Source organism: Stomoxys calcitrans, chromosome 2 (genome assembly GCF_963082655.1).
Source record: "Stomoxys calcitrans chromosome 2, idStoCalc2.1, whole genome shotgun sequence".
Taxonomy (NCBI): Eukaryota; Metazoa; Arthropoda; class Insecta; order Diptera; family Muscidae; genus Stomoxys; species Stomoxys calcitrans.
Window position 1 is genome coordinate 156,099,368 of NC_081553.1, and position 14,108 is coordinate 156,113,475.

At 37.4% G+C, this 14,108-nt stretch overlaps 1 protein-coding gene across 2 annotated transcripts; it reads right to left on the bottom strand.

The window, feature by feature from the left end:
* Positions 1 to 236: 236 nt before the first annotated feature.
* Positions 237 to 6,045, bottom strand: LOC106094542 (zinc transporter ZIP9). 2 transcript variants are annotated; one of them, XM_013261762.2, is made up of 3 exons: positions 5,719 to 6,045; positions 5,339 to 5,657; positions 237 to 1,161 (listed from the first exon to the last, which is right to left on the bottom strand). In XM_013261762.2, exons 1-3 carry the CDS (start codon positions 5,815 to 5,817, stop codon positions 641 to 643), a joined length of 939 nt encoding a protein of 312 aa, XP_013117216.1. In that variant the 5' UTR covers positions 5,818 to 6,045; the 3' UTR covers positions 237 to 640. The 2 variants fall into 2 exon arrangements, with proteins under 2 accessions (XP_013117216.1, XP_059219660.1); XM_059363677.1 differs by having other exon boundaries at positions 5,724 to 5,812.
* Between the last annotated feature and the right edge of the window lie 8,063 nt (positions 6,046 to 14,108).

Consider the following 14,108-nt stretch of genomic DNA (forward strand, 5'->3'; position numbering starts at 1 on the left):
CAAGCCGATTACTGGCTTAGGTGTATGTCCATAGTGGAATGGGGCGGATTAATATCTGCCGCCTCTTTTCAACCTAACCTAGCCTGTATATCCAATGTGGTGTAGGGCATCAAAAGGTTGGCTTTCGCCAATTTTAGCCCTCCTTACTTGTTTTCTTTAACTTAGTTCTCTATGGTTATTAAGCTTATACTACGAAAGTGTCGAATACGTTTAAAGAATATTGTAAACTACATAACTATGGTTGTAAAACGCTTCAACAAAATAACTTTATTTCTTAAACTTAATTCAAGATTTTTTTTGCACCAACACAATCTTGACTTTGTATTAAACAAGGATTTATGTGTTTTAGCTGTTTTTATAGTCCTTAGCGTAAAAAAGGCATTTGTTTATTAAACACATCTTTTTTTATAATTATTTTTATTGGAGTTTGAAAGACGAAAATATAGGACGTGATAAGACGAAAATAATGCCTACTCTTATGAGTTACAATTACTTTATCTTTGATGGGTTAGTCGGAATTCCAAAAACCCTGAAATATAATACATGGAACGTTATTATAACTTCGGTTCATACCGATATAATCGTACAAAATTAGGATTAATCAGCAACACATCTCTCATTTTAAATCTATTTACAAATTTTAACCCTTATGTTGATGACCAAAAGTTATAACTAAAGGTAGCAGTGTACCACATATCATAACAATAAGTTCACTATAATTTAACCCGCTAACAGGAGTTGGTACACTCTGCTGACTTCCAGAATTAACCATTATCTCTAATGGGCGATAATCATAATGTGAGTGTGATGCAAATGAATTTGAGACATTGTGTGTTAACTCCGGTAAAACGTGAACGGTTGCAACATACAGAAATGTTCCAGCAGAAAAGAGCATAGCAATGCCTGTGGCATTCAATGAATTTAATGTTTCCTTTTGCTCTTTTCCTATACCAAAGTATGTTAGAACTGTTAAAACAGGCGCAGATAAGCTAAAAACAGCCAAATGTTTTCGTATAATGTGCCGTTCAATTTTTTCGTGTAAAAGAAACGATACTAATCCAAATGCTGCAGGGGCCTTATGTAGCATTATTGCGAGAAATACAATTATTTCGACGTCCTGGTGACTTGTAGTGGCTGCTGCACCCAAAGCAACTCCATCAACTGAAATAAAGGAAAAATAGATATTTTCGTTGCATAAAACAAAAGTTTAGTTTCATAAAACAAAAGTTAAGTTTCATAAAAAAAGAACATAAAGTTACAAAAATTAATAACGATTTTATGCCTGAGACTTTCCCGTTAGCTTACAAATGTTCTTAGTTTAATATGGAGTCGAAACCGGCTAAGCGAAAAGCTAAAAATGCATCAATTTAGTTTCACTTGTCCGACAAGCGCAAATTGGATAATAAAAATAATTTCTTGTTTAAGGTTGGTACTATATTCGGTTTTCGCGTTGGAACTCCAATGGTCTTTACAACAACATTATTTTGATACAAGTGGAAGGTGCCCACAAAGGCTTTTGGAAGGTTGTGCTTATTTAACCTATACCAATGAAAATACTACAAAATCCAGTTATATTTACAAATAAAAGCTGCATTCGTTTTTTTTTTTAAATAATTTTTTTCCATTATTTATTAATTTCGAAGGGGTGGGTTTTGGTTGAAATGACAACAACATATATGAATTTAAGAATGGCCCACACACTCACATTTGTTTGTACACATGCACGTAAGCAGCTGATAAATTGATTGGTGTCATATTAGTTTTTATATGTAAATGGCAACATTATGGCCAGAGAAACCAAAAAAAAAAATCAAATCTGGTAACCTTCTCAAACGAACGAAAGATTGATTTAAGGAAATTTTTCTCAAAAAAAAACCTAGTACCAGCCTTTAGCGATAAAAAAATAAATTAGTGTGAATTTTCACGTCAACGTACTATTTATAAATGAAATAACTTGAGCTTAAAAAGACCAATGCTCAGAAAAACTCAGTTAAAACCTAAGATAATTCTTAGCAAAACGTCGAAAAATGTTCTCGTGGATTTTTTGACTGACGAAATTTTACAATTCCAGATAGCTTCTCATAGAAAACGCCCTTTTCACTTATGCGATGTCGATTTCATATATAGAAACGAAATTTGGGGTGTAAAAACTTTTTTCAGTTTAGCGACATTTTCACTAAAGCGAAATAAATCTCATTGAAAAACACTAAAATGAATGGTTCTTTCCATCAAGTTCCACTTAAGCGAGAGTTTTCATATATGCGCATAACAGTTATGCGGTTTTGACTGTTGTTTAATTTAGTATTTCCAGCCCTAAGAATAGCTACAAACTGTATTATCCTCCAAGCGGTTAGTAATCAGCGCCAGAGAATGACAAAGTGTATAGGCTTTTTACCATAAAAATATTTGGGTTCAATGGATACTATGTGAAATGTGCCAGCTTATACATATTCCACACGCTTCACAATATTGTAGCTGCTTATTATTAGTTTTCCCAAGCTCATAACTTGGTTATCTTGTCGATGTACGCTGCAGAAGAAGCGTTTGGTATCCCAGAAACTGCAGTCCTGTGAGCCTTTCGACCACATTTTAATTTAAACTCAAATGGTGTGTTTATAATTGAATGAATAAAATGATACATTTTTGGGCGATATATTTATTATTCACTAACACCAACAATGTGAGCCCAATTTGGAGTGTAAAAGGGGAAAAGATCACGACTATTGATCTGATGATATTCGAAATTCGATTGCCGCGCGAACAGGATGGCCATTGGTTATTTAAAGGCGCCAGAACAAGTTTAGTCCAAAATCGTAGTGGGACAAAGAGATGGAGAGACTATATAGACTTAGGTCTGCTGATTGTAAGCAAAAATATCATAAATCAATAAAAAAAAAACGCTGCCCCACTACATAGGCGAGAAGAAAAATGTAACTTTAAATCATACCGAATCATCAAATCATTTTCGTTAACAACAGCTGGCATGACGAACAGAAAGCATGGCACCATCATCGACATCACCATCAAATCAGCCACAATTGGTTTTGGGCAGAACCAGCGGCACAGACAACAATTCAGGTATGCGAATTTTTTTAAAGATGCCCCTTATCATTGACCTCAAACTTGAATCGTTATGTTGCAAAGTTTGCCTCTGTTCCTTAATGGAATGTTCGTTGGCAAAAGCCAGACGAACATATTAAGTTATTTGAAATATTGATGGAGACAAGTCCGAATAGCCCCAATCCCTAAAAGCATGAAAGATCTTGATGATATCAATTGCAGGCCAATTGAATTGATGAGTGTCCCATTAAAACTTTTAGGTGGGTATGTTAGACATAATGCTTAAATAGGTGGAGTAGTTGAGCATATCTCCCAAACCAACCGAGGACGATTCGATATTTGGGGATGGTAGTATCATCCAAAGAATCGGCAACAGATCACATTGACGCCACACTTGCGAAATTGATAAGAATTGCATTTTCTTACGAATTTTGGTAGGATGTAGCTATGAAATCGGCCCTCAAAATTCTCAGACTTTCTACAAAGCTTTTGCTAGATTAAAAGCTGAGTAGGAAGCTTCGGCCTTGACGAATCTAAATATAAAATCTGAACAGAAATTAAGTGGATGCATGAACGTCTTCTCCTCGGAAGACTAAGGGAATGTAATCCCGATGTTTCAACCACCGACTAGAAGATTGGTAGATTGGATGAGGCTGATGGTGACCGGAGACATGCAACAATAGACTTTTCCTTTACCGCGCACAAGTTCGACTAAAGCTCTCTCATTTTTGTCCTTATTTATTACCAAATTCCTGTTAATCTGTACACAATTGTCTGTGACTATCTTAAAGTTCATGCGTTTGTTTGTGAACTTTATGAAAGACCCAGACAATTGTTTACAGATTTACAGGAATTCGGTACAAAAATACAGACGAAAATGAAAAAGCTATAGTCGAACTTGTGCGCTGTAAAGGAAAAGTCCACTGTTTTGTTTCAAAATGTAATTATTTCAAATGTATAAATTATTTTTTGTTAAATTTATAGTTCAAACCCTGATGAAGATCACCGGCGGTGGTCGAAATATTGGTAAAAATTACAAATAAAACAAGTAAATAAAACACCAACGCCTGTTTTTGTAAATTGTTCGATGACCTCGAGCCAAACCAAGAAGACAAAGTTATAATAATCCAAAGCTCAACAATAAAATCACAGACAAATACTTTTGGTAATTTCCTACTCTTGGCAATATGGAGAAGTAAAAAATTTTAAACCCGGCCTAAGGCCGTCTGATATATCCGACTTAGAATTATACATCAAATGAAAGCTTAGCAAGTGGCTATTGAAACTGAAGAAATTTACGCTATTTTATATAGGGCAATGCTAAAGAAATTGCTGTTTTTTGAAAAAATTGCTAAAAATTTTACAATTTTCACCATAACTCACCAAAGATTTAAGATTTTTGTTGTATAAAAGGCATTTGAAAAAGCTATATGATATCGTTGATTTTATCCAAATCGGTCTAAAAAGTTATGGGCCTTTACATTTTGAACTTCAAAGACCTATATCTCACGAACTAAGTCACTCCACAAAAAAAATTTGTTGTAGCCACATTTTCATGTGGAGGTGGCAATCAGCGATTAGTATTTCTGTAAGAGCAGGTGCTGCCGGGACTGAGATTCTCCGCTCTATACCGCTGATTGTCCGCGACTGCCATTGCAGCTACTCCGTATGGAACACTCCACCATCCGCAACCTGTGGACGCTAAGATTCTCGTGACAGCAATGAACACCAAACAGATCGGACATCAATGTTCCAGCCTGCATGGTGCTCACAGCTATCCCATGCCGGGGCCAAGGGCCCGTAAACTACACTTTCTGCCCACATGCAAATATGTAGCTATAACAACTACCCATTTAAAAAGGTGGTTTTTTATAAGTTGAGATTTCCGGTTTATCTGATAATTGTGTTCAAACATCACCTGTGAAAGTGAAAATTCTTCATTATACTCAGCCATCTCAGCCAAAAATCATTGAAATTTATATTGAATTTCGTGCCCGGTGACAAACGGGCCTCGTTTCTTGCTAAATGGATAGGAAAACAAGCAAACTGCCGCATCTGGCTTAGAGAACAGCTACCTGCCTTACAGGAGTTACAGATTCGAGGAATACAGAACGAAATGCTCTAAGAGTGGTGCAAATTTGGAACTTACGAATGGACCATCTAAACCGGAGCAAAAGTTATTTTTAAAAAGTAAATAGCAAAGACCAAAGCAAACATTACGCTTTATTTTGTCATATTTAAGCAACCCTTCTTTTAAAAATAATATTTGTATAATTACCTGCAGCATGTACAACTAAACCAACTGTTGCCGTAATAGTTTTATCTCCTGTATTGCTTCTTAGATTACGCTTTTGAGAAATCTGGTCGACTAACATCATAAAAACAAATCCGAGAACAAGAGAAAACCCAATTTCACGAGTATGGTCGACAACTTTAAGAGCTTTGCTTTCTTCTATGTTAGCTGCATTCCTTTGTTCAGATACTATGTCTTGCTCCACACGCATATATAACGAACGAATACCCTCTGGAATTATTACAGAAAGTGCTGTTCCCACTAGTAACCCTGCACCGAACACAGTAACAAGCTTAAGCTTTTCCTAAAAACAAAAATATACATTGGTTGAAGGAGCGATATTTTCTATGTATAACAAGAAGTACTTCACTTAATTTCATCACCAATGGAATGTTCCCAGCAAAATATGATCCGAAAAGCATAACAACACACAACACCAATAGTACCAATGTTTCCTCAGTCATTTTGAAGGAGAAAATAAAATTTTACCATATGGAAAAACGTTAATCAATGAAGATCTAAAAAAAACCTTAAACCATATTTATGGTTTTTCTTCAAACAAAAAGCCGCTTTAGCTTTATGTCGTTGGTTTACGTGGAGATTCCACTTTTCAATGTTGCCACATGACAGACTATCCCAATATGAACAATACAATGGCTGGTACTACGTTCGATTTTCACCGTTGAAACCCCATATTTTCGCGATTACTTTTTTGAAACACTACACAAATAGCAATGATAAACTAACAATTTTATTAAAATTTTACCATAAGTAATGAAGGAATGTCCTGCTGAAAAATCAGCCATTAATATTTATTATCTAAAAAAGTAGTCGGCGAAAAATAGAATAGAATAGAAAAAAAAGAGTATTGAAATAACAGAGAAATTTCTGTGCTCTCAAAATTTTACAGCAAATGTTTGGCTTATAGGTGCAGGTAATTATTTTATTTTTCTTCAAAACAAGCAGCTTTGCGAAAGAAAAATTACAGCAAACAAAAATGTGATAAAAGAAATAAATATACATACAATGGAAGCTTAGACTGCCTGTAGTGTATTCACAGTCATTTTTTTAAATGTAAGAAGAGAACACTAAAACATATACACACCTTCTCTCTCTCTCTCTCTCACTGTTAGGGAAACAGTTATTTCAATGTACGCGCTATAAGAAATAGGCTAAGCAGAAGTTGTAAATAAAAATAAATATCACTTGGAATTTGAAAGTTGTCATGGGTATTTGCAAGACATAATTACGAGGTAGTGTACCGTTAAAGCTGAGTACAATTTTTCTCCCGCAGTTCACTATCTGTCAACGAGATTTGGTTGTATGTGCGGATTATAGTTAAGAACCACAACACACACACACAACGAAAAATGGCGCAAACTAGTAACATACTCAATATCAGAGTTCCACTAATCACTAATTTTGACAGATAGTGTAATCAATATTTTGTTGTTGGACAACTGCCACTACCTATAAATAAATATATCTTGGGTATTTGCTGTATTTATTAAAACCACGAGGATATCACAAATTGGCGTCGAGGAAAAAAAAGCGTATGGTTAGCTAACCTCAAAAAGGAAGAAGTTCTGTAATTTTAAACAAGATGGTTAAAGGCTGGCACTATATTCGTTTTTCGGGATATATTTCGCCGATTACTTTTTTGAGATAAAAGGTTTTAAAGCAAAAAAACTTGCTTTCGATCAGTAGGACATTCCCTCATTACTTATGGTAAAATTTAATAAAGTGTTATTTTATCATTTTTATTTTCGTATTTTAAAAAAACTAATAGTAAAAAGAGGGGTTTTAACGGTGAAAAACGAACTTAGTTGCAGCCATAACGAAGAAACTAAGGACAAAATCGTGCAAGTTTCTACTATGGCTTCGATTTCGATTCTAACATGGGGCAATGGGAAACTTACATGAAGCGCATGTAGCAACTTTTCATAGCTTCCAACATCACGAGCAGAGATGGTCCGTAATACGATTTTTTAGGTTTCCGACTGTCAAAAAGTTGTAAAAGTCGAAAACGTCGTATACTTGTATAAAACGTAGAAAAAGTCGCAAACGTCATAAACCTTAATAACTCAGTGTAAAAGTTTGATTTTTAACAAATATTATTGTCACTTATTCGTTGTATATAGAAGAGTTTATATGTAAAAAAATTTCGCAATAAAAGAAATATTAAGTTTTTTTTTAATTTTTGCATTTACATTTTTCACACAATAAATTGGAAATATACGCAAATTTCAAGTCAATTTATAAAGTAACGTTTAAGGATTTTTTTGTGAAGCAAAAAATCAATAAATTATTAGTTTTCATCAATTATATTTAGAAATCGCAATTATTTTGTATCCTTTTGCAAAATTATTTGCTTCTCCCGTTTTAATTTGCTTTTTGAAAGCTGTTGTAAACGACATATGTTAAAAATGCATGACATGAGGAAGTGTCAAGTGAAATGGTACATGGAGTGTTAATACTTATGCCAAAATTTTTAGTTAATCATATCAAAAAATCGACATATTTTCGTTCGAATTTTTTTTCTGTCAGAAACCTAGTTTTTTGGCTAGGTTTACGACGTTTTCGACGTATGTAATATACGTCGGAAATGTATGTCATATACGTCACTGTTTCTGACAGGCCATCTCTGATCACGAGTGAAGAGCAAAAGAAATCGCTGTTTATAAAATTTATTGGACCAACAACGTACAGATTATTAAGAGATTTGTGTCAGCATCTTCCCAAAGATGCCAAATATGTACAAGAAATTGGTAAGTCCCTGTTAACTGTTCACTTTGCGATCGTTTTATTCCGCTCATAAAAACCATGGCGAAGCTGCAGAGGAATGGCACGCAAGAATTAAAAGATTAGCAGTTAATTGCGAGTTTGGTAGCCTGATTTTTTTTTCGAAATTTTCAAAACCAAATTTTCTCATCTTATGGCTGGTACTATGCTCGTTTTTCGCGACATTTTTTCCTGATTACTTTTTTTTGACAATAGATTTTAAAGCAAACAGACTTGCTGATTATATAAAGTAGGACATTCGATCAATTCACGAAAAAATCTTCATAAGAGTAATACGATTTCAATTAGGTTTTTGTAGTGTTTCAAAAAAGTAACAGTGAAAAAGTGTTTTCAACTGTGAAAAACAAATATAAATAGTACCGGCCTTTATGGTGGAAATCGTTTGAGCGTTAAAGTTTTATTTTGAATTAGAATTTAATGCAAATGCAAATTTTGCCCATGATCATTTTAAAGGGTGATTTTTTTGAGGTTAGGATTTTCATGCATTAGTATTTGACAGATCACGTGGGATTTCAGACATGGTGTTAAAGAGAAAGATGCTCAGTATGCTTTGACATTTCATCATGAATAGACTTACTAACGAGCAACGCTTGCAAATCATTTTCAGTGAATCATTTTCAGTGAAATCATTTTCAGTGAATCGACAAATTTTGTTCAGCGATGAGGCTCATTTCTGGTTGAATGGCTACGTAAATAAGCAAAATTGCCGCATTTGGAGTGAAGAGCAACCAGAAGCCGTTCAAGAACTGCCCATGCATCCCGAAAAATGCACTGTTTGGTGTGGTTTGTACGCTGGTGGAATCATTGGACCGTATTTTTTCAAAGATGCTGTTGGACGCAACGTTACGGTGAATGAACACATTTCGAACCGAACACTGATTTTGGTAATAAAATTCAATGATTTGCAAGCGTTGCTCGTTAGTAAGTCTATTCATGATGAAATGTCAAAGCATACTGAGCATCTTTCTCTTTGACACCATGTCTGAAATCCCACGTGATCTGTCAAATACTAATGCATGAAAATCCTAACCTCAAAAAAATCACCCTTTACTAAGGAACAGGGGCAAACTTCTCACATATCAATGAGAGCAGTCCGATTCAAGTTTTAAACTTAATGATAAGGTGCCTCCTTTTCATAGCAGAGTCCGAACGGCGTGCCGCAGTGCGACACCTCTTTGGAGAGAAGTTTTACATGGCATAGTACCTCACAAATGTTGCCAGCATGAGGAGGGGAAAACCACCGCTGAAAATTTTTCTGATGGTCTCGCCAGGATTCGAACCCAGGCGTTCAGCGTCATAGGCGGTCTTGCTGGCCTCCTATATCTATAAATACAAATAAAAACGTTTGTTGATAATATCATGTTGTTACGAGGGCGGTCCCAGCCGACCAAACAGAGAAACAACAAATTTTTGAAAAATGTTGTTTGTCTCTCATCATTACCTCCTTTTAGCTCGATACACGTTTTTCAGCGAATTTCTATTGCTTCGAGAGTGGTATTGAAAACAATTAAAGATTTTGTAAGTAGCACGGAATTCCTAACTTAAAATTTTCTTTTTAGAGATTACTTTATAGTTTTTAAAGCGCACAACAAGCCGATTACGGGCTTAGGTGTATGTCCATAGTGGCATGGGGCGGATTATCCCACCCTCTTTTCAACTTAACCTATTGCTTCGACCACCTTTTTGTAGCAAGAACTGCCTTACTCCTCAAGAGGCTATTTATTACTGGAAAATCTTGTTCAGCCGAGTCATATTTTTAAGTTTAGGAACAAACAATAATCCGAGGGAGCTAAATCTTGCAAACTAGGTGCGTACCAAACCAATTTCAGCATTAATACATGGATCTCTGTCATCGCAATGGTGTATTTATGAACTGGTGGTAATTTTTACAAATTCACTGAGATTGTTTACTTTTATTAATGGAGAAACTAAAGATAAGGAATTTGTTGTCGTTGATGCTAGTTGTCCATTAATTTTTGGGTAGAAATTTTCCATCAATGTTTCAGATAGCGTTGAAAGAATTAAATAGTATTCAATCTCAATATTCGGGGGAACTCGAAAAGATTTTGCAAAGGTATAGTGACGTTTTTGACAACAGCCTAGGCCTTTACAAGCTGTATAAAGTGGAACTCAAGTTAGAGGGTGACCCAACACCAATATTTCATACGCCACGCCCTATTCCTATAGCATTTAAATCGGCGGTAGAGGACGAGCTATCTAGCGGGTGTAATTGTTCAGGTCGAGACATTACAGTGGGGGACACCATTGGTCCCAGTTCTAAAGTCTAACGGTGCTATCCGTGTATGTGCGGATTATAAAGTAACCTTGAATGTTCTCAAAATTACAGAATGGTAAATTATTTATAAAATTGGATTTGGCAATGGCCTTCAATCAATTTGAGCTAATGATACATTGAAATTGTTATGAGCTTGGAGCACACATAGAGGCGTGTTAGTATTAAACCATTTAGTATTAAACCAGCTTCGGATATTTTTCAAAGGGAAAAACAGCAACTATTGCAAGGCATTCCTAACGTTCCTACACTTTTGGGATGATATATTAATAACTGAAAAAGATGATGAAGAACACATGGTAAATTTAAGCGAAAAATTGAGAAGGTTAGAGAACGCAGGTACATATGAACTTGGAGAAAGCGAAATGTAATTTCTAAATGGAAGAGGTGTCGTACTTATGTTTTAGAATCAGTAGACATGGTCCTTCGAAGACTCAGGAGAGCGTTCAGGATGCATTGAATGCACCTTAACCTTGCGATACCGGGGAAGTTCGGTCATTCATATGGCTAGTTAATACTACAGCAAGTCATGTTATGTTTCTACGAATTATTGAAGGAAGACAGGAACTCAAATGGGATGAAGATTTCGAGACTTGTTTCCGTCTTCTGAAGTCAACGATTGCAGAGGAAGTTAGGTTAGGTTGAAAAGAGATTGCAGATAATAATCTGCCACTATCGATATTCACCTAAGCCAGTCATCGGCTTGTTGTGCGCTCTAACAAGTAACCTTGAAGAAGAAAATTTTTAAGTTAGGAATTACACGTTACTAACAATTTTATTGTTTTCCATACCACTCCACTAAGTTAGTCCATGTCTGGTATTTTGTCCCCATCTAAGTACCGGTGTCTGTTAGCCGCGAAAGCCGAGCCGGACAAAGGAAATGCTCCAACATCTCATCCTCTTCCCGCATGCCCTACACATGCTATCACTTGCCGCACCGATTTGAAATAAGTGAGCTCGTAGTCCTATGTGTCCCGTTATGATACCAATAGCTATACTGACCTCCTTCTTGCTTCCTTTCAGTAATAGCCTCGCCTTCTCACGATCTAGATTTTCGCTATCCTACCAACCGTTTCGCTGTTCCACTATGTTGCATGCGCGTTCGTAGCCCACTCCCTTAACTCGGTCTGCGTCAACCCGAAAGGTTTCGGGTTAACCAAGTTTATTGACGGCAGTCCTCTGGCCTTCGCCGCCAAATCGTCTGCCCTTTCATTTCCCCTTATTCCGTTTTGGCCAAGCATCCAAACGATGCAGATTTTGCCATCCTCAGACAAGTCGTTAATCTCCTTCTTACACTTCAAGACTGTTCGTGACATTACCGCCCCGCTTGTTATGTTCACAGATGTTCACAATCGACGTCCCCGCGTTAGCACCACACTACTGCACGCGTTCCGTGATCGCCCGGATCTCCGCCTGCAGGACCGTATTATGGTCAGGCAGTCAAAAACAGATCTCAGTCCGTGGGTTCTCAATGTAAACCCCCAGGCCCACTCTGTCCTCTAGCTTTGATCCATCCGTGTAACATGATCTTCCAGATGGCAATACTAGGGTTCCGTCAATACAAGACCGTGCCGATGGCAGTAGTGCCTGGCACTCGGCTTCAAGGTTCATCTCTTCCCTTCCTTCCAGGTTTCCTATCGTCGATTTGTACCGCGATGGTATGAGCTGCTCCCATCCTCAATCCATTCTCCCATCGCCTTAAGTCTCATGGCCGCAGTGGGTGCCTCACACTTAATCTGTATATCAATGGGTCGGATATCTAGAATAGTCTCCAGAGCCCTAGTGGGCGCTCATCGCTCGCATCGCCTAGTGGCCCCTCATCGCTCCGCCTATGCCAAGACAACATGTTCTCTGAACCTGTTGTATGGTCCTTATGTTGCACCAACATCTGTGAGCCACCTCAGTACGCTCCTGAATGTGACACTTCCAATTCAGTTTCTTGTCCAAGATCACACCTAGTATTTGGCCTTGTCAGATATCGAAATCGTCTTATTGAGGAAACGTGGTACGTTAAATTGGCCCACCTTCGTCTTTCTCGTGAACAGGCATATTTCAGTCTTCTCTGGGTTAGCAGTGAGACCTCTGGGTCTATCCCAGTCATATGCCATATGCATAGTTCGTTCGGTTTCTTACCACTTAGAAGTATTATAACATCGTCTGCATAGACGGGTTCAAATCCATCCTCATCCATCGGTACTCTTTTGGTCACCCAAAGGAGTAGCGATAAAATGCCCCCCTGTGGCGTGCCCTGTGCCACTTTCTCCCTTATATTTATGCCATGCAACACACAATTTATCCATCTGTTCCTTAGCATATGGTTTATCCAGTCTCTAAGGACCGGGTCCACCCGGTACTGCTCTAAGGATTGGATCAGTGTGTCGGTCCGCACATTGTTAAAAGCCCCCTCTATGTCAATACATACCGCAAGGGTGTACGTTTTGGCATCGAAGGATTCTTCTATTTTATGCGCAACCTCGTGCACGGCAGCCTCCACCGACCTTGCCTTGACATTTTGGTCAGAAGAGGCGCCAGATGGTCTGCCTCTTTCTGTAGGAACGCCGGAAATATTCCATCAGGTCCGGGTGACTTTGAAGCTCCTCCGTTATTATAAACCTTCGATCAACATCATTATTCCAAGATTCCGGTGTCTCCGTGAGTCCCTTCGTATCCTGTGGAAAATGGGTTTTCATCAAAAGTCTCAACATGTCCTCCGTTGTCTCTGCTCTCACTCCCATGTCGTCTACTTAAGTTTCAGTTTGGGTCATGGGTTTTTGAGAGAAACTTTTTTATCTTGGCAGCGTCATTAACGCTAACGACCTGTTCGCAAAAAGCTTCCAGGAGGCACGTTTTGCCGCTCTGCTAATCTTATTGTACTCCTTGAGCCGTGTGTAATACACATACCAATAAACTTCCCACCGTCAATGTCTTCTATGCTTGGAGAATCTAAATTATCTTGCCCAAGTCTTCTTCTGAGTAGCCTTCCGAATTTTGTCCAGTTGGTTTTCAACTTATTCCGGAAGTTCATCGCATTCGGCGCTGACCGTGCTATTCTAAACCTAATGTAGCGATGGTCCGAGAAAGAGTGTTCCATGGAGATCCTCCATTCCTAAACCTCATCGATAAGATTTTCCCAACATATCGTCACATCTAATACCTCCTCCCTAATTCTAGTAACAAAGGTAGCGGCGTTACCAATATTGAGTGTTATTAGGTCGTTAGTATTCAAGAATTGTTCAGGGCTTGGCTTCGCTTAATAGTGTTGTTGCTACCCCACGAAAAGTGGTGAGAGTTCGCATCGCACCCTATTAGTACCTCGTTTCCTGTCTGTTTTGTTTTACTCACCAGCCGTTGCAGCTCCGACGTGGGTGGCGGTGTCGGAGAGTCGAAAGGCAGATAAAGTGGATAAAAAGGCGGATAATGTTGCATTTTAAAATTTTTTCACATTTTGTTACTTTTTCCAGATTTTAATTATTTTAATTTATAATTTACACGTTTATAATCATAAATCTTTTGATTTTATGGAATGTTACGCATGCTAATGCATCTATAAGTATAATTTTTTCTTTTTCAGCTACAATGTGAAATGTTAAGCGAATGATTAACAATAAATCTTAGAATTATGTTTGTCTTGTTCTAAAGTACGATGGCCTATGTATAAAA

Excerpts from the sequence above, each read along its gene's own strand:
- LOC106094542 (XM_013261762.2), bottom strand. The coding sequence starts at position 5,817 with ATGACTGAGGAAACATTGGTACTATTGGTGTTGTGTGTTGTTATGCTT. Across the intron at positions 5,658-5,718 it reads TGGTGATGAAATTAAGTGAA|GAAAAGCTTAAGCTTGTTAC; the intron begins GTACTTCTTGTT and ends TTTTGTTTTTAG. Across the intron at positions 1,162-5,338 it reads TTTAGTTGTACATGCTGCAG|TTGATGGAGTTGCTTTGGGT; the intron begins GTAATTATACAA and ends CCTTTATTTCAG.